Here is a 21,621-nt window from a genome sequence, read left to right as displayed (position 1 = left end):
TCAAGCCTCATTCTTTCCTTGCTACATGGTGCAAATTGAATCACCTTCATGATGTGCTGGCAATCCAGGACAAGCAGCTTAAAACCAGGCTTCCATTTTTCACACTATGTTTGAACTCCATGGTCAGCCAAGTTAATTTTTAGTCCCAGGATCAGCCCCATCCAATCAGTTCTTGAGCTTGAGGGTTAGCACCAATCCATCAGCTCAAGCCCCAAGGTAAATCAGAACCCTAAGTAATCTAAGGAGAATAGGTTAAGGGACTCTTACCAATTTCTTCAGGCAGGTGTGTGAGGAGATTCTCTCCAAGACCAAGATGTGTCAGGTTGGTAAGGTGTCCAATCCCTCTTGGTAGGATGGTCAACTGGTTATTAGTCAGGACTAATTTCTGGTTAATGAAAAGTAAAAAAAAAAAAATGAAATATGTTTTTCTATTCACAGATTGCCAGATTCTATAAAGGATGCCCAGTGGTGTACCAAGGGAGGGGAGAGCGATCTGCCCCGGATGCACGCTCCAAGGGGGTGCACACCCGGCCGGATCCGGTACCTCCCGCGCTGCTCCAAACGGCACCTCAGCGCGGCTGCCGTACTTAGAGCAGAGTCGGCAGCCGTGCTGAAGTGAACGAAGGTCCGTGATGACCGCGCCATCTACCGCCTCTGTTCTGGAAGAGGTAAGTGACGTCTGGGGGGGGGGGGTGGACCGGCAGCCACAGTCTTCGTGGAATCTTGCTGCAACTAACTGCGTCTGCCGGCCCAGCCCCCTCTGACATCACTTACCTCTTCCATCTGGAGCAGACGCAGTCATCGCGAAACCTTTGGGATGGAGAAAGAAAGGAGCATAGTAGGGTGGTGAAAGGAGGTCAGGGTGGCATGGAATCATGGTGAAGGGTGACAAAGGGGGGTCAGGATGGTATGCAATCATGGTGGAGGGTGAGAAAGGGAGTCACGGTGGTATGGAAGGGTGTGGAGGGTGAGAAAGGGAATCAGGGTGAGAAAGGGAATCAGGGTGGTATGGAATCATGCTGAAAGGTGACAAAGAGGGGTCAGGATGGTATGGAATCATGGTGAAGGGAAAGAAAGGGGCAGATGCTGATGGAATTGCAAGAAAAGAGACATAAGGGGGAAGGATACTGCATGGAATTGGGTTGGAGGGAGAGAAAGGGGGCAGATGCTGATGGAAGTGGGGGGAAGGGAGAGGAGAGAGTGAAATGCCAGACCATTGGAGGAGGAAAGGGAGGAAGATGGATGCCAGACTAATGGGGGTGAAGGGAGAAATGGAAGGGGGATGTATAAAGTTTCTAGAACAGGAATAGAAAGAGAGAAGATGCCGTTTAGAAGGGGTAGAGAGTGTGTAGACAGTGGATGAAAGGAAGAGACAAAAGGATGAGGAAAGCAGAAACCAGAGAAGACAAGGTAGCAGCATTTCCCTAGGGTCCCCCTTTCCTATGTAGCAGAAGCATTTCTCTTTCCCCATCCCTTCCGTTCTCTTCCTTGTGGAGCAGCAGCATGTCTGGCCGGCTCGTTCCGTTCAAAGCCGCGAGTTGGCGGCTCCTCGCGCTATCCGCTCCTGCATCAGAAGCCTCTCTGACATCACAACATCAGAGAGGCTTCAGACCTCGCAAGGAGACGCCACCCGCAGCTTTGAACGGAACGAGCCGGCCAGACATGCTGCTGCTCCACAAGGAAGAGAATGGAAGGGGAGGTGAAAGAGAAATGCTTCTGCTACATAGGAAAGGGGGACCCTAGGGAAATGCTGCTGCTGTACAGGGAAAGGGAGAGGGAGGGAAAGGGGAAGAGAAATGCCTCTCCTGCACAGGAAAGGGGGAATGGAAATGCTGCTTCTGTTGCTTCTGCACCCAACTGGGGAAAGAAAGGGAAGGAAGGAGAAGGGAGAGGAAAGGAACAAGAGAGGAAGCCAAGTTCATGGGAGGGAGGGAAGGAAAGGAGATATCAGACCATGGAGGGGGGAGGGAGAGATGCCAGGGCATGGGGGAAGGGAAGGAGACAGATGCCAGACCAGGGGAAAGGAAGGAAGGAGGGAGGGAGAGAGAGAAAGGAAGGAAAGATGCCAGACCATGGAAATAGGACGGAAAAAGAGAGAGATAGGAAAGGAAGGTAAGACATGGAAACGTAGATTTTGAAAAGAAAGCAGAAAAATTGAACATTAAGTTAATACCAAAGATGGATGCAAGGCAGAAAGTGAAGACGGAGAGAAAAAACAGTCAAAGGACAAGAAGGGCCTGGAAACATAGTTGAAAGCACAGAAAAATAAAGTCACCAGACAACAAAGGTAGGGAAAATTATTTTATTTTCAATATAGTGATTGAAATGTGCCAGTTTTGAGAAAGAAAAGATATTAAACTTTAAATGTGAGGGATGCAGAAAAAATAGAGTACTTGGAGGGCCGCAGAAAAAATAGTTAATGTCTTATTAAAGAAATGGCAATTTTGCATGAGGTAAAACTCTTTATAGTTTATATATCTTTCCTTTTAATTGTTAAAGGAAAGTTTTATAAAGAGTTTTACCTCATGCAAAATTGTCATTTCTTTAATAATACATTAACTAGTTTTTCTGCGGCCCTCCAAGTATCTACAAATCCAAAATGTGGCCCCGCAAAGGGTTTGAGTTTGAGACCACTGACTTAGCTGAATGTTCTTCTATGCCAGGGATCTCAAAGTCCCTTCTTGAGGGCCGCAATCCAGTCAGATTTTCAGGATTTCCCCAATGAATATGCATGAGATCTATGTGCATGCACTGCTTTCAATGCATATTCATTGGGGAAATCCTGAAAACCCGACTGGATTGCGGCCCTCAAGGAGGGACTTTGAGATCTCTGTTCCACGCTGTTTAATATGGAATCATTTGTATTGTACTGACAATTTCATATGCTTGTTCTACAGTGCTGTTACATAAAAACATAAGAATAGCTGTACTGGGTCCATCAAACCCAGTAGCCCGTTCTCACGGTGGCCAATCCAGGTCCCTAGTACCTAGCCAAAACCCAAGCTGTAGCAATATTCCATGCTATCAATACAGGGCAAGCAGTGGCTTCCTCCGTGTCTTTCTCAACAACAGACTATGGACTTTTCCTCCAGGAACTTGTCCAAACCTTTCTTAAAACCAGCTACGCTTTTACCACAACCTCTGGGAACACGTTCCAGGGCTTAACTATTCTCTGAGTGAAAATTTTTTTCCTCCAATTGGTTTTAAAAGTATTTCCCTGCAGTTTCATCGAGTGTCCCCCTAGTCTTTGTAATTTTTGACAGAGTGAAAAATCGATCCACTTGTGTATGTTTCCGATACTGTTTTATATTAGTCTGATTACTTGAACACTCTTCTATCAAACTGCGCTAGCAGTTTTTAGCGCGGGGAGCCGCGCTGAATGGCCGCACTGCTCCTGACGCTCATAGGAACTCAATGAGCGTCAGGAGCAGCGCGGCTCCCGGCTTTAAAAACTGCTAGCGCAGTTTAATCAAAGGGGGCCTAAGTTTTAATCTAAAATTTCCAAATTTGATTTATTATTCTTTTATTTGACTATTTTACTACTATAATGCTGTTAACAAAATTGTAAGTTTCATGTTAAATTGCACCTGCTATACATGGCCTTGGGCGAATCTCTTCATAAGGGCGGTTAATAAATCCCAATACATAAATACAAAAAATAAATCCTTGCCATACTTTACACGGTATTATAAGCCATCTGCAGCCAAACCCATCTACTGTACATACCTTAGCTGAAACTCCCTTCACAGGTTTGGAAATGCACAAATTTAGTACAAATTTGTTCTCTATGTGTGGAATATTATCCAAGAGCTAAAGAAAGAGATCACATTGACACCATCTTGCAGTTTGCATATCATGTGAAAGAAGATTTTTGTTTCCGAGGTTTCCATTAATGTCTCTGAATTACTAGCATTTTATGATCCCCGGGTTTAAGTAAATCTCAACTTCAAAATGATTGTTTGATAAAAATTTCTTCAGCAAATGCAAGAGTAGTTTGTTTTTATTAATTCATACAAGAATTCAAGGTTCACTGCTTAGTTTTTCACAATTGCAAAATAAATTTGGCTTAAATAAATCACAATATTTTAAATGGATGCAATTGAAGCAGGCCATTCAGGTAGGGTTCCCTGAATGGAAAAATCTTAATACTCAATATAGTCTGCAGGTTTTATGTTTCCAGGCGGATTTCTTGGGTCACCAAGCCGCAAAATGGTACAAATTGATATATGGATTTTTAAATAAAAAAAAGAAAACTGGTCTTAGGGATATTTGGAGTATTGAGATTGGACAGACAATTTCTGCGTCTCAATGGCCACGATTTTGGTCCTGGAGATTAAGATCTACAAAGTCAGCATCTATGAGTCAAACATGGATGTTTTTATTACATAGAGTGTTATGGACCCCTACGCGCTTGCAAAAGATAGATAATACTAGATCCAATAGATGCTGGCATTGTAAAATAGAAATAGGGACGTTAGATCATCTAATTTTTTTTTGTCCCTGTGTAAATGCCTTTTGGAATATGATTTGGCCCCAAATTAATAAATTACTAGAAAATCATGTAGGACTCTCATATGACACTGTATTATTTGGAACTGCAATGAGAACTCAGAGTCCGATCTCAGTAAACAATAATAAACTACTATTAATATTGACAGGAGTCGCCTTGCAACAAATAACTCAGAATTGGAAAGACTATACCAAATTAAATTATACGTTCTGGTGGAACTCTGTCTGTCATATATACAAAATGGAAAAAGTAATAGCATTACAACACGGGAACATTCATAATTTCAATAAAATTTGGCAACCATTGACTAATTATTCTAATGATTAGATTTCTTAGCACAATTATAATACTTATATAGAAAAAGGGTGGGACATGTATAATTTTTAGAATCATTAATTGGAAAAAGGGGAGGGATGTATAACTTTTGATTATATATAATATATACTGTTTATAAATTAAGTTGTATTAATGATAGATACAATGATATATAGTAATTAATTATATCACTTGAATTTCAACTATTGTAAAAATTGAAAAATTCAATAAATAAAATTAAAAAAAAAAAAAAAATTCATACAAGAATTTCAAAACCTTTTCTTGTGCATTAGAATAGATTTATATTGTTCCCACTGATGCACACATAAGGTGTTTGCTTATGAGAAAGTTCCAGAATAAAAAGCCCTCCAAAGCATAAATCAGGTTATTTAACATTGGAAACAGGCGAGAAAAACTTGCTTAAAAAGAAAGTCTGAATAAAGACCAAAAATCTGCTAATTAAACTGGTTTCCACTGTCTACCACTTTCTCTTCATCTTCATGTGCAAGATTGCGCTGGAAGCAAAATCGCATAGTAAAAACATTTTTTAAGTATATTAAAAGCAAGAAGCCGGGAAGAGAATCGGTTGGGCCGCTAGACGTCCAAGAGATAAAAGGGACTCTCAGGGAAACAAGGCCATAGCAGAGAGATTAAATTAATTCTTTGCTTCAGTCTTCACAGAGGAGGAGTTACTGGTACCAGAAATGGTATCCAATTCTGATAAATGGTGCCAGAAATGGTATCCAATTCTGATAAATCAGAGAAACTCATACAAATCTCTGTAACACTGGATGATGTAATGGGTCAATTTGACAAACTGAACAGTAGCAAATCACCTGGACCAAATGGTATACATCCTAGAGTGCTGATAGAATTGAAAAATAAACTTGCAGAGCCTATCGTTAGTAATTTGTAATTTTTCTTTAAAATCCAGCATAGTACCGGAAGACTGGAGGGTGGCCGTGACAACGATTTTTAAAAAGGGTTTCAGATGTGATCCAGAAAATTATAGACCAGTGAGACTGATGTCGGTGCCAGGCAAAATGATAGAGACTATTATAAAGAACAAAATGACAGAACATATACATAAGCATGGATTTAGTCAAGGGAAATCTTGCCTCACCAATCTATTGCATTTTCTTTTGAAGGAGGTGAATAAACATGTGGATAAAGGTGAACCAGTTGATACTGTGTATTTGGATTTCAAAAAGCATTTTGACAAAGTACCTCATGAAAGACTTCTGAGGAAATTAGAAAGTCATGGGATAAGAGGTAATGAATGTCCTTTTATGGATTAAGAATTGGTTGAAAGACTGTGTTGCGTCACTGATGATATCATCAGTGATGCGGCAGAGGGAAGGCCTTGAAGCAGCCTGTTCAGTGCTGCCGTCGTTGCTGTTTGGAACGGAGGTATGTCGGCCTCGCGGTGGGAGGGTTGGCAGGGTTCTGCTACGCAGGATGGGAAAGAGGGATGGAAAGATGATGCGCAAGAAGATGGGTGAGAGGGGAGGAAAGATGCTGCACATGGAGGGGGGGGGGGTAGAAAGTGCTGCCGCCGGAGAATCAGGGAGTATTGGGGATATTCGGGAGGGACTTCGGGGGTTGATCCAACTAGGGCTTATTTTTGGGGTAGGACCTATATTAGGACCTATCCTAAAAATCATACTAGGGTTTATTTTTGGGGTAGGGCTTATTTTCGGGGAAACACAGTAGGTACTTTTAATTTAAAGTTAATATTACATTGTGGTGTTGTCGTATCTCTCCTATCTCACCTGCATTTATGTTTGTTTTCAGGCTTCTGACCAAGTCCTTTGCTTGATAAAATCTCAAACAGCAACAGCAACTTAGTGATGGTGGTCTAACTAACACCGTATGAAACATTACAATCCTCTGAAGCAACCCGCTCTACTCCTAACACCTCTGGACATGTCCAGAAATCCTCTTCTGTAATCCGCCTTGAACTGCAAGGTAATGGCGGAATAAAAATCACTAATATAATGTAATATATTGGGCTCTGGTCTGAAGCCTGAAGATATACATCTGCTATCCTTCTCCTTATACTCTAACTCTTGTTTCTGCAGATGTTTTTTTATTGTAAACAGCTATGATGGTACTTCCCCCTTAGTGGTATATCAAATGTAAATGTAATTGTAATTGGAAATGTAATTGGAAAAATTGGGATCGCCTTAGTTATACTTTTTGGTGGGAGAACTTATGTTTATGTTACAAGTATGAGAAGATGAATGCTGACATGCTGGGTCATAATAAGTTATTCAAATTAGTTTGGGGTCCATTAACGTCTTTTGTGGCTTCATTATAGTTGTGTTTTTTATTTTTCGGTGTTTTAGTACTCACACATCCAGGGGAGGGGAGGGAGGATGGGAGTATTTTCTTTTGTCTGGTTTTATTCCTTGATGAATGTGTTAGATGGGAGAGGTGTTTTTATTTTTTCTGTATTACTTTTTTTCCAATATTCTTTATTCATTTTTTTCATCTTACAACAAGTGCAACAGAAAATAACAGTAATACTTATACAATATCACTTGAATATCTATTCTTATTAATATCACAATTAAAAATAAATATAAATCCCTCCTTCCCCACCCTGTTATTACACATGTGATTACATATAGAAATTATTCTCTATTATTCCAACACATCAATATATAAATAGACTTCCTCCCACTGCCCCCACCCCTGTACAATTATATTAGCTGAGGAAAAATGATAATTTATTCATTACAATACTCTATTAATGGTCTCCAAACCTCCTGAAAATTATTAAAATTTCCTTTGTGCAACGCTAACATTCTTTCCATCTTATACATATGACATAGTGAATTCCACCAAAAACTGTAATGTAATCTATTCCAGTTTTTCCAATTGAATATAATCTGCTGAATGGCAACTCCTGTCATAATAAGTAATAATTTATTATTATTTGCAGAAATTTGACTTTTTTTCTGCATTGACATTCCAAATAAAATAGTATCATAGGATAGAGCCACAGGATTTTCTAACAAACAATTTATTTGGCCCCATAACGATCTCCAAAAAGCCAAAATGAATGGACAGTAGAATAATAAATGGTCTAAAGTTCCTGCTTCGAGATGACAATGCCAACATTTATTTATTTGACTTAGAGCTATCTAACTTTTGTAATCGAACAGGGGTCCAGAAAACTCGGCACAACAGAAAAACCAAGTTTGTCTCATAGATGCTGACATTGTACAACTCATTCTCCAAGACCAAATTCGTGGCCATTGAGACGCAGTAATTTGATGCTTAATCTCAATGCTCCAAATGTCCCTAAGACCATTTTTTGGTTTTTTTATTTATAAATCCAGATATCAATTTATACCACTGTGCTGCCTGGTGTCCCAGGAAGTCCACCTGAAAGCACAAGAACTCTAAACTATATTGGTTGTTAAGATTTTTCCATTCAGGGAACCCTGCCTGAATGGCCTGCTTCAGCTGCAACCATCTAAAATTTTGTGATTTATTAAGACCAAATTTGTGTTGCAGCTGTGAAACGTCAAGCAGTTTACCATTAGATATAACATCGTCCAGAGTTCTAATACCTGCCATTACCCAATACTTCCAGATGACCTTAAATCCGCCTATTTGAATCTTGGAGTAACCTCGGTTTGCGAGTGTTTTGCAAGACGAGCAAAACATTCTCGCGAAACGTGTCTCGCAAACCGAGTGTTGACTCGATTTGCGAGCACCCCCCACCGATAACTGGCATCGCTCCCCCCCGCTCGAACCGGCACCCCCTATCCGAACAACTTAAACTTACCCCCCCCCCAGTCTGATACTGGCATGCAGCCCACAGGAAGTGCCGGTGCCGCTAGAAGATCTTCCTGCTTCTGCCGGCCTTGAGCATGCATCAGCGCATGCTCAAGGACTTCTAATTCTCCCTCTCGCCGAGATTCTCGGAGTCACATATAGATAAAGTGGGGGTTTATTGAAAATGGAATATGTTTATTTTATTATGTATATTATTTTTTTATATTTGATGCATTATTCTTGTAATCAGTGCCTTGATGTTATATTTGTTGCATTTGATGAAGTTTGCATCAATAAAACCGTTTGAATTTAAGTTGTTCGGGCGGGGGGTGCCAGTTTGCACGATGGGGGTCTTTGCGAGTTGGGGGGGGGGACGAATCAAAGCGAGTTTCCATTATTTCCTATGGGGAAACTCGCTTTGATATACGAGTATTTTGGTTTACGAGCATGCTTCTGGAACGAATTATGCTCGTAAACCAAGGTTCCACTGAAGTTTGATTTGTTAATATATGTATAGGAATAGGTGTTAAATTATTTACAAACCTCAGTTTTCCATGTATCAACTAACACTTTGTTTTCTTTATATATCCTAGCATTTTGATACTAAGAACATGATTTAATCGCAGAGGAAAAATGAGTTGCCATTCCAACCATAACCAGTCTGGAATATTTACTCTTGATTGTTTATGTGCTAATTATGATTATTAATATATGTATGTATATTGTTGTGCACTTTTGTTAGTTTTAAAAAACTTAATAAAGATTTACATAAAAAAGTTAAAAAAAACTTGAAATTTGAAACATCGGAGTGCCACAAGGATCTGTACCGGGACCAGTGCTTTTTAACATATACATAAATGATCCGGAAGCGGGAATGATGAATGTGATGATCAAATTTGCAGATGATATGAAAACAATTCCAAGTTGTTAAATTTCATACAGAATGCATGAAATTGCAGGAGGATCTTGGGAAGTTGGAAGACTAGGCATTCAGATGGCAGATGAATTTGAATGGGGACAAGTGCAAATCAATGCACTTTGAGGAGAGGGATTTAGGGATCGCTGTGGACAATACATTGAAATCTTCTCAATATGCAGTAGTAGAAGCCAAAAAAGCATGTTGAATGTTAGGAATTATTAGGAAAGGAATGAAGAACAAAACAGAGAATGTCATAATGCCTCTGTATTGCTCCATGGTGAGACCACATCCTGAATACTGTGTGTAATTCTGGTCACTGAAGTTCAAAAAAGAGGGTAGTGCATTAGAAAACATATAAAGGGCAACTAAAATGATTAAGGGGATGGAATGACTCTTGGATGAGGAAAAGGCTGAAGGAGTTAGGGATCTTCAGCTTGGAGAAGAGGCAGCTGAGGGGAGATATAGAAGTCAAAAAAATCCTGAATGCAAAGGGTACATGCAAATTTACTATTTACAAAGACTAGTGGACACTCCATGAAGTTACATTTAAATAAATAGGATAAAATATTTTTTCACTTAGGGGGAATTCTATAATTGGTGCCAGTATTGGTGACCACCTATGAAGCGTAGCAGGTCAATTATGAACTGGCGCCGATTATATAATTTTTCTTTTTTTTAATTTTTACACCTATGCTAGCATTTTAAAAAATTTACATTTAAGGCGCTGGTGTTGCACTTATGGGAGCCCCTAAGGGCACTTCTGGCACAAGCCACGACGTCCTTACGTGCCCTTAAGTGCTTCTGTAAGCACGACACTGGTGCTGTAAATGAAGGTGCCATTTGCACCTCTATTTTTTTTAGAAAACGTGCTTCCGGATTGGTTGGTTAGCCGGCAGTAGGGCGCCCTGTCGGCCAACCTTCAGCACATCTTCGAGAATTTTCCCCCTAGTGTATAGTTAAAGCTCTGGAACTCATTGCCAGAGCCAAGTGGTAAAACCAATTAATATTGCCGAGTTTAAAAAAAAGGTTTGGACAAATTCCTGGAGGAAAGGTTCTTAAATTGTTATCAAGGTCGACCTGAGGAAAGTCACTGTTTATTCGGTATCTTGCTACTTTGGGGGGCTCTTGTCACATACACCACCACCTTTCAAGTTATTGGTTCAGAATTATGAAATTTGCTACCTTTAGATTTACACAAAATTAATTCCCTTCTGCTATTTAGGAAATATCTTAAGATCTATTTGTTCAGAAAGAATACTCATGGCAGCCTGTCTAATTTAGCCAGGATGGACCTTGGTTGTGCAGTCTGGTTAAAGCTCTCATGTTTTCTGTGGCATTTTATGCTGTTCTGCTTAATTGTGTATGTTTTATTGTAATCTACTGTGACTAATGGGATGAGCAGAATAAGGAGAAAGGAAATGGGATGGGACTCGATATATTGCCTTTCAGTGGTTACAATCAAAGCAGTATAAATATTATATACAAGTACTTATCGTATTTTTCGCTCCATAAGATGCACTCTCCCCCCCCCAAAAAAAAAGTGAGTGGAAATGTCTGCGTCTTATGGAGCGAATACAACAATTTTTACCCCCCCGTCGTACCTTTTTAAATCCCTCTCCCAGTACCTTTTTTAAATCCCCCCCCTGTCGTATCTGGTGCATTGGCAGTGCGAGCTTTTGTTGCTCCTGCCCCTCCCTCGCTAGACGGCTGCCTAATTATCTCGGGGCCAGCGGCACACAAGGCAGGAGCTTTTCACACTCCAGCCTGGGCCCATGCCGATCCCTGAATGACTGCCATCAGTTCTCGCAGAAAGCTTGCTCCTGCCAATACACCACCGGACCACCAAGATTTAAAGGGGATTTAAAAAGGTACAGGGAAGGGTTTAAAAAGGTACGGGGGTGTAAAAAATTGTTAGTCAGCTGAGACGGGTCCCTCCTGTCCTGGCCTACCACTAGACCACCAGAGGGGGGACAGGGCAGGTGGTGGGACAGAGTACAGATCCTGGCAGGGAGGGAGTGCAGAGCCTGGCATATTTTATTAAATACATTTGGCTCAGAATTTTTTTTTCTTGTTTTCCTCATCTAAACCTAGGTGCGTCTTATGGTCAGGTGTGTCTTTTAGTGCAAAATATACGGTATTTAGTGCCTGGGACAATGGAGGATTAAGTGACTTGTGCCCAGAGTCAAAAGGAGCTGCAGTGGGAATATTGGTTCTCAGGCCACTGAGCTAACCATTAGGCGTAGAAAGAAAGAAATATTTGTGACCAAGAATGGCCACTGCTGGAAACAGGATACTGGGCTAGAGAGACCCTTAATCTAATAACCCAGTAGGGTAACTTCTATGTTGTTATGTGTAATTCTAATACATAATATTTAGTCGAATATGACTAAAAACCACACAACTCAAATTGGCTATTTACTAATTATTGCTTCAAAAAGACTTCAAGTGCTCAAAGAAACAAGGTTTAGATTGTTCTTGCCTTGTTTCACTCTTTCGGCAATAAAATTTAAAAAGAGGGTTTTTTTTTAAAGACGAATGATAGCTCTGAAAAAGTGAAACAAGGCAGGCAAGAACAATCTAAACCTTGTTTCTTTGAGCACTTGAAGTCTTTTCCTCTTTCAATGATTGTTTGAATCAATAATTAGTGAACAGCCAATCTGCATTGTAAGTTCATTCATGATACAGCTGCTTTCTTCACTTCAGGTATGTCATTAAAAATCAGATTTTCTGTCACTCGTTTTACTGGATTTTTAGTCTGAATATTTGAGTGCAGACCCCAAAAGGTTAACAATGAGAAGTCTTACCTGTAAGTCCTTAAGATATGCAATTTCATTAGGGAGAGACTCAAGTTTATTTTCTTCCAGATCCAACTCTCTCAGCTTCCTTAGGTTTCCAATGCCATGAGGAAGTTTCCTCAGTAGATTGTTTGACAAGATAAGAACCTTGAGGAAAAACAACAACACAAACGACACTTCAGTCTAATGCAGCAAAACCAGATTCTACACCAAAGATATTCACACAGCACTTCTAGGGCCTCACAGTAGGGAAGCAAATTAACCTATATTCTTAGGCTAAACAGAAAGAAGATTCAATGGGCGTATCCTTACATTCAGACCTGTGCAGCCCTTGAGAACTGGAATTGCATCTCCTGCTTTAAGACCGACAGTTTTAAGAAAGGTTTGGACAAGTTCCTGGAGGAAAAGTCCAGAGTCTGTTATTGAGAAAGACATGGGGGAAGCTATTCCTTGGGTTTTGGCCAGGTACTAGTGACCTGGATTGGCCACCGTGAGAATAGGCTACTGGGCTTGATGGACCATTGGTCTGACCCAGTAAGGCTGTTCTTATGGGTACATGATAAACACACAGCTGTCTTGCTATCGTATTATAGCTGAAATTCTTGCTTTACCTTCCATTGCTTTCTCATAGTTTATGCAAGACGAGCCTAGTCATGCATTGCTAGGAGGGTTATTTTCTCTAGACCTGTCAGATTGAAAAGAAAGGTATGTAAATATGTTCTTACCGATAAAGGGGAAACTGGGAACACTTCTCTACTCTAATTGAAAAATCAACAATTTTAAAAGTTTGATCTAGGAAGGTTGTTGAGAGGAGAGGACGTCTATGCTATTTCAACTACGGTCCCTATTGAAAGCATCCACCGAACCTAGGTTTCACAGTAACTTTGGATTGACTGGCCTTGCTTGTGCTGCAAAAAAGTTACCAGGCGTTGTTCTCTGTCATCTTCTTCCAGCTGGTACAATATCCTGCAATGTCTGAGTGAATCATTTCAAGCTAGAGGTCAGCAAGAGTGCTAAGCAATGCCATTAAATAAAAGATGTGGAAGGATAAATAAGGCTGTTCATGTAAGTCCTGAACCCTCACTGTCTACATTTACTCAGCACATATTTGTTAAAAAGCACAATACAGTGGTACCTCGGTTTACGAGTGCACCGGTTTGCGAGTGTTTTGCAAGACGAGCAAAACATTTGCAAAAATCGGTGCCTCGGAAACCGAGCATGGCTCGATTTACGAGCGCCCCCCCCCCGCAATCCGGCACCTTCCCCCCCGCGATCCGGCACCCCCCCCCGATGCGATTGGGCACCCCCCCCCGACGCGATAGGGCACCCCCCGACAATTCTTACCCTCATCTGGGCACTGGCATGTCCTGTGCTTGGTGCCCGAAGATCGGCCTCCTCTTCTGCTAGGCCTTGAGCATCTGAGCATGCTCAAGGCCTGTGAGTTCACGTTCAAGGCCTAGCAGAAGAGGAGGCCGATCTTCGGGCACCGGTACCAAGCACAGGACATGCCGGTGCCGGTGCCCAGATGAGGGTAAGAAGCGTCAGGGGGGATGCCGGATCGTGGCGGGGGGTGCCCAATCACGTCGAAGGGGGGGGTTGCCGGATCGTGGCGGGGGGGGCTGATTCTCGTGGGGGATGGGGGGAATGCATCAAAGCGAGTTTCCATTATTTCCTATGGGGAAACTTGCTTTGATAAATGAGCATTTTGGATTACGAGCATGCTCCTGGAATGGATTATGCTTGTAATCCTTTACCTTTTTTTTTTCTCTGCCAAGATGCTGGCTTAACATACATCAGTGGCTAGGGACGTCACTTGGACGTCTTCCATTTTACTCACCTCAAGAGAAATCAGTCCCGACACATCCTCTGGAATTTTGCTGAGCTGATTAGTAGCCAAGTTCAGTTCCACCATACTAAGCCAAGTCCCAAAATCGAGAGGAAGTGATGTTAGCTGATTGTCCTGTTATCACAAAACAAAACGACATTTTGCTTATCAAGATCGCAAAAATACAAGATGTTGCAGGTGAAGTAACTCCACAGTCGCAACATTTCATCCTGTGGGTTGGTGCCTCGCAAACTATTTCCAGCCGCGGCACACTAAACAGGTGGCCGCGGCTGGAGGGCACCCGGGAGTGGGCACGCGTGACATCATCACAGCAACGTCTGCGCAAAGACGCTGCAGGCGATGCCTTCAGGCGGCAGTGTGCGTGTGTGTGTGTGGGGGGGGGGTGTTATCAACAGGAGAGGCACGGAGATTGGTAGAGGTGCCAGCTATCTGCAGGACATGCCTCTTCTCTGCAAGGCACGTCCTGTAGGCAGTCAGCCGGCACCAGCACATCTCCTCCTCCCTAGTGTGTCGCAGCACACCTGATATCTCAGGCGATTCACTGCTGTAGGTAAACAATGACGGGGGGGGGGGGGGGGGAAGAAGGCATCAACCACGGTGTTAGTGCCAATTATATTATAACAAAAGGGAGTGAAATTAGCACCAAGACAAAATTAAGACTGTTAGGTGTGTGTAATATACACCTCTGGAGGCATCGTTAGGCAATATATACATAGAAGGCAGTCAGTGCTGGTAATGTGAGAGACCACTGCACTACCTCTTAACGATCAGCCACTGGAACAAACCTCACAACACACCTAAAAAACGCAGGCAGCAGACTGCACATGGTTTTCACTTAGTGTACATTTAGCCAAATGATATACAGCTAAACTTTATTAGATCATACCAGTTTACAACAAAAATAAAACTAAGGAAATATCATCCACAACCACATTTTATTCCGCAAAACCCCAAGACACATGAACCCGCCCTACTCCACCTCCTGCCCCGCCCTGTTCTGTCCCAGCCCCACCCCACACAGCCCCCCCCCCACTCTTACCCCACGAGCTCCAGCCATGTCTGAAGGGCCTGGAGTATGCACGGATGTGTGTGGCGTCATCCCAGATGCTGCTGGAGCTCGTCGGGGCTTTCCAAAAACCAGACAAATGCCGGGTTTTGGAAGTCCAACGGGGAGCCCGGACAGTCTTCTATAAAGAGGACATGCCCGGGTTTTCCCAGACGTCTGGTAACCCTATCTTTCAGTAATGCTAATACACTTCCACTGGATATCGAAGCCTTGCTCGAAGAAATAGGTTTTTAATAGAACCCTACATTTTTTTAAAGTTTGGCTCTGTACAGATCAGTTTTAGGAGATGATTCCAAAGAGTTGGGGGCTGACCAAAAAAAAAAACCCCAAAAGCTCCCCCCCTCAGGTTGTTTCTGAATGGGGCAAGGTGTGAAACAGTTGAACATGACAACATTCCTGGAATTTCCCCTGGAAATTGTTAGCACTAGAAAACTATGTTGGTAACCTTTGCTCTGGAATTAGATAGGAAAATAGTTGTGAAACTTTTCTTCAGGCCTGCTCAGGAGCAATTCCTAGGTTCTTCTGTATGCATTTTTCTGATTTATCTCAGATAACCCAAAAGCGCCATAAATACTTTCTGTTACCAAATCCACTGAAGCTTGATACCTTCAACATTAAGGGCTCCTTTTTACGAAGCCGCGTTAGCGGCTTTATCGCACGTGACTTTTAATTGCGCGCTAACCCCGGCGCTAGCCGAAAAACTACCGCCTGCTCAAGAGGAGGCGGTAGCGGCTAGCGCGGCAGGCAGTTTAGCACACGCTATTACGCGCATTAAACCGCTAACGCGGCTTCGTAAAAGGAGCCCTAAATCAATACTCACTAGTTAGTACTCTCTCTCTTATCATATACTTTTACATCTACCGTATTTTCACGAATATACCGTGCACCCGTGTAAAACACGCACACGGGTATAGCGCGCGGGAAACCGAAATTTGTGTAAAGAAATTAATATATAGCGCGCACGCGCGTATAATGCGCATGCTGCTCCATGAATTAAAACCTCCTTGAAGTCCTGTCCCTACCCTGAGAGCCTGATGCCCCACCCCGAAGGACTGCTGGCCCCCCAACCTGAAGGACCGCTGGCCCCCGCACCCCGAAGGACCACTCGCACCCCTCCCGACGTCCGATTCATCGCCCAGCCCCCCCCCCGCACGGAGAAGCAGCCTACCGTTGGTTCCCGATGCCAGTGAGCCCTGCTGCTTCCTCTGCCGGCGGTCCCGCCCTTTCTCTGACGTCAGAGAAGGGGCGGGACCGCAGCAGAGGAAGAAGCGCAGGGCTCAGAGAAGGGGCGGGACTGCCGGCAGAGGAAGCAGCAGGGCTCACTGGCATCGGGAACCAACGGTAGGCTGCTTCTCCGTGCGGGGCTGGGGGATGAATCTGACGTCGGGGGGGGTGTGCAAGCGGTCCTTTGGGGTGGGGCATCAGGTTTTCAGGGCTGGGGGATGAATTGGACGTCGGGGGGGGAAACTATGTAAAAAAAAAAAAATTGTACAACGCGCTCAGGCATGGTTATGCTCGGTTTGTAAAATCGTGTATAACACGCACGTTATATGCGTGAAAATACGGTATATACTATAAAATGTATGTATGTTGAGCTGTAACCCACTGATAGGCAAAATAAATATTCTATATGTCTACATTTTTCAGTTTGTGATCTTATATGTTATGGACAAATATTGAAATGTTGGTAAAGATGATTGCTGTCACTGGACATACACTGCAAATAACATACAGCCAGATCTGACTGCATTTACATAGTGTCCTTATTCCAACATTAGTTTATAATTTCTCTCAATATATTTAACTTATCTCGTCAACTTAAAAAAAAAAAAAAATCCAAAAGCTGAAACCTAGGACAAACGGTGAAAATTTCACAGGGAGTACACTCAGGGCTCCTTTTACTAAGGTGCACTAGCGTTTTTAGCGCACGCAGGAAATTACCGCGTGCTACGCTTCTAGAACTAACACCAGCTCAATGCTGATGTTAAGGTCTAGCACGCGGGGGGGGGGGCCATGTAGCGCGCTATTCCGCGCAGTACAGCCCTAGCGCACCTTAGTAAAAGAAACCCTCAATGTCTAATTACCACTAAGAACATAAGAATTGCCGCTGCTGGGTCAGACCAGTGGTCCATCGCGCCCAGCAGTCCGCCAACGCGGCGGCTCTCTGGTCAAAGACCAGCGCCCCTAACCGAGACTAGCCCTACCAGCGTATGCTTTGTTCAGCAGGAACTTGTCTAACTTTGTCTTGAATCCCTGGAGGGTGTCTTCCCCTACGACAGACTCCGGAAGTGTGTTATATTTATATATAACTTGAATTTTATATTAGCGATGGGGGTTCAACTGAGCTCAGTTTCGGGGAAAACTTCCCCTTCGTCATTGTCTTTTCAATCAGTCATTTTTATTTTTTCCTCGTCACTAGAGCTGGCAGCTATTGGTGAAAACCATGCTTCACTCTTGTAGTGCTGCCCCATCGCTAATGAGTTTCAAGTTTATTAAAATATTTTTTAAACCGCTTAATCAGGTTTCTAAGCGGTGTACAATATAAAAATTACATAAAAACATATTAAAACTGGGGATTCTGGATAAAATCCAAGTGTTATAATAAAGCTCTGATAAGACGTATAGGAAAAAGGGGAAGAACTATAATCGTAATAGAAAAGTGCAACAAAAAAGGGAAAATACAATAGGTTAGGGTAAAAAGTAATAATTTTAATTTAATTTTTTTTTTGTCCTTAAGAGGACAGTTGTTGTCCAAAGGCATCCTGGAACAAGAATGTTTTTAATTTTGCTTTAAATTGTTTTATATCGGATTCACTGCACAGATGGTTAGGCAGCGAATTCCAGAGAGTATGGGCAGTGACGGCAAAATTATTGGAGCATAACGTATTGATTAATTTTAAAGAAGGTATGATAAGAAAACTTTGCCAACTTCTCAGTTGAATCCAACAATTAGGCAAAAAATGGTCAAAAGTTCCGTGAGTGATTGCAGAACAGCAAAACCACCAACATACAAAGGAATATGTATACTAAAATAATAATAAGAGTGTGACAATGTAAGGTACCCTCAGTGCGCAGGAAAAACTCCAACGCTTCAAGCGAAGAGGTAGAGGCTAGAAAGCCCCCCACCTACACACCATCATGGGGTACCTATAGTGTGTTTTGAAATTAAATAGCACAATCCCAAACAAGTGCACAATGAACACAAATAAAAAAATGGATTCACAAACTGCAATCACTCAGGGAATTGCTTTTTTGATTTTTTTGCTGGGAGTTGGCTGGGGGGGTTCCCTGAGTGATTACAGTTTGTGAATCCATTTTTTTATTTGTATTCATTGTGCACTTGTTTGGGATTGTGCTATTTAATTTCAAAACACACTATAGGTACCCCATGATGGTGTGTAGGTGGGGGCTTTCTAGCCTCTACCACTTCGCTTGAAGCGTTGGAGTTTTTTTCCCCGTCGCTTATCCTGCGCACTGAGGGTACCTTACATTGTCACACTCTTATTATTATTTTAGTATACATATTCCTTTGTATGTTGGTGGTTTTGCTGTTCTGCAATCACTCACGGAACCTTTTGACCATTTTTTGCCTCATTGTTGGAAACTTCTCAGTTGAAGCAATCAAACTTCTCAGATGCCACTTGCAGTGTTTCAGCTGCCATATAACTGGAATCACCTGAACGATAAGTGCCAAGTCACATTGCTGCTGTTATTACTATTAATGTTATTTCACAGGGATTACACACCACTAATTTGATTGAATGTGGTTACTCACAGTTTGATTTTCATATGTCACACACAAGCGTGCACCTATGATGGTGTGTAACCAGGAAACTCACTGTTGACCCACAAATGTTCTAAGCGTCCTAAGTTATTGGGCATTGCCCATCACGGGTATTTTGTCCTTATAGCGTAAGATCACACACCGAGGGCATGCTACACAATATATAATATAACACACTTAATTTAGTGGTGATTATACATTGAGTGTACTCCCTGTGAAATTTTCACTGTTTGTCCTAGGTTTCAGTTTTTGAATATTTTGAGCTACCATAGGACAGGGTCTTTTTTAAATATATATATATTGATTATTCAATCTTAAAAAAAAAAAAAAAATGGCAACATGGCCTGGTTTTAAATCACCCCATTCTGGGTCATTTCTGTTATTTATTTCACCAGCATAATACTCACTTGGTGCTCACATGGGAGACTGGCTAACAGATCAAGAATCTAGACCACTGTCTCTCAAACTTTCTCGAGCCGGGGCGCACTAAAGGTAGTGGCCACGGCTTGAGGCACCCAGAAATGCACGGACGTCACCGTGATGACATCGCACATATGTGTAACATCATCATGTCGACGTCCGCGCATGTGCAGAGGCCAGTGGGGGCCAGCAGGGAAGAAGGCCGAAGAGGAGAGGCACTGGCACCAGCTGATTGCCTACAGCAGTGTTTCTCAACTATTTCAAGCGAAGTACCCCCTAAGTCTAACAAATCAACTGAGTATCCCAACCACAGACCTCCCTAGGCCCACTCAAGCTCTTCCCCAGATCCCAATCCCTTTACTAATTGTAATGCAATTTTTTCAATTCATTTATCACATTCGCACAATATACACAGCAGATATAAATTCTCAAAACTGACACATTTCAATCCCTATATTGAAAATAAAATAATTTTACCTACTGGCAATCCTCTGCAGGCTGCTATAATTAGCTTGAAAGGTGAGACCGGGAGGCCAGGGGGGAAGCCGGAGGATGCTAGAGAGAAGGGGGGAAACATACAGGCCTTCGGCGAATCAGGCAACGCTGGCCCTGTACCGCGTAGGGAAGTCAGCTGGCAGGCGCCTCTCTGCCTCCTCAGTGTGCCATGGCACACTTGGAATCTCAGGAGGCACACTAGTGTGCCTTGGCACATAGTTTGAGATACACTGATCTAGATGATAAATTAAAACCTCTACCATCTTGAGATTGGGGTGAGTGGAGGGGGGGGGGGGAGGAATATTGATTTTGAAGCTGAAGCACATAAAAATTAACCAGAAAAATCTGAGTATAGGCAATCATTTACTTAGATTCATAAAAGTGGGAACAGCTTCACTGGAAGAGACTCTCAAAAGGTCATCATCATCTCCTTAGAAATTAATAAGAATTCAGAACTCAAAAGGGGAAACAGTTTGGTTGCAATTCTGAAACTTTTTTTTCCACTTGCCTTTTCCAACCCAAGTCTGAACATTTCTCAACCTGGTTCACTGCTGTTTCTGACAATGAAGGCAGAGGCCCATGTGTTTTTTGGGTTTGTTTGTTTTTTTACTCAGGGGACAGATTCAGAACCAATGCTAGGAAGTTCTTCTTCACCCAAAGGGTGGTGGACACTTGGAATTCGCTTCCAGAGGGTGTGATAGGACAGAGTACGGTATTGGGGTTCAAGAAGAGATTGGATGATTTCCTGAAGGAAAAGGAGATAGAGGGGTATAGATAGAGGATTACTATACAGGCCCTGGACCTGATGGGCTGCCGTGTGAGCGGACTGCTGGGCATGATGTACCTCTGGTCTGACCCAGCAGAGGCACTGCTTATGTTCTTCTTTATACATTGTAGTTCTTTCATCTTCCCTATTGTCTCTATCATGTAGCTGTATTATTATAATTTTTTTTTGACATTGTTATGTTTTACCTTTGTAAACCGCCTTGAAATTTGATTAGACGGTATAACAAATTTTAATAAAACTTGAACTTGAATTTGCCTCAATCTGGTTCGCTCTTGTTTTATGATGACGAAGGCAGAGGCCCACGTGGTTTGTTTTTTGGGGTTTTTTTTTTACTCATGCCTACCAAAGGATTTATTCCTCCTCTGTAGAGTGCTACAGCATGGGAATATTTCTTCACTTATTACCAGAAATAATAATTTGAAACGATAAGTTTAAGCCAACAAAACAAAAACCTAGTATAGCTTTCTCTTACCTTCATATTCAGCTTACTTAACGCTTTGGCTCTGGAGAAAATGCCAAAAGGGATTTTATTGATTCGGTTGTGCTCCATGTTGAGAGAGTAGATGGTGGAAAACTGTGATGGTCCACCCACAGGATAGGACTGGAAGCAGTTCCTTGCCAGTGTTAAACTGGTCAGGTTCACGAGGCTGGATAATAATCCCTGCAGAGATAACAAGCGTTTTAGGGGGAAGAAGAAACCTAAGCATGACCTCCTTCAACACTCTCTTTCAGTCAATTTCAATTATGACTCATTTTCCCCCCCATCTATCACTTATCTCTAGGTGCTGCATGCCATATGGTACAGATTAGTGGATACAAACCAGAACGCACGGTTCTTATGGTAATCAAGACTAAACTTCAAGAAAATGACTTGTACGATCCCCGTCTCCCTTTG

The 21,621-nt window shown here is 42.3% G+C and overlaps 1 protein-coding gene across 1 annotated transcript in view; it reads right to left on the bottom strand.

Annotated features, from left to right (window-relative positions):
- The window catches only part of LOC117359634 (leucine-rich repeat protein SHOC-2), a 57,659-nt gene that overhangs the window by 4,236 nt on the left and 31,802 nt on the right, over positions 1-21,621 (bottom strand). Inside the window, exons 4-7 of the mRNA XM_033942799.1 lie at positions 21,199-21,387; positions 14,166-14,288; positions 12,338-12,475; positions 268-385 (exon numbers count right to left, since the gene is read on the bottom strand). Of these exons, the coding sequence (XP_033798690.1) occupies positions 268-385; positions 12,338-12,475; positions 14,166-14,288; positions 21,199-21,387 (568 nt within the window). The remainder of the gene's footprint in view (positions 1-267; positions 386-12,337; positions 12,476-14,165; positions 14,289-21,198; positions 21,388-21,621) is intronic.

Source organism: Geotrypetes seraphini, chromosome 4 (assembly GCF_902459505.1).
Source record: "Geotrypetes seraphini chromosome 4, aGeoSer1.1, whole genome shotgun sequence".
Taxonomy (NCBI): domain Eukaryota; kingdom Metazoa; phylum Chordata; class Amphibia; order Gymnophiona; family Dermophiidae; genus Geotrypetes; species Geotrypetes seraphini.
This window is presented reverse-complemented; position numbering and strand designations above follow the sequence as displayed.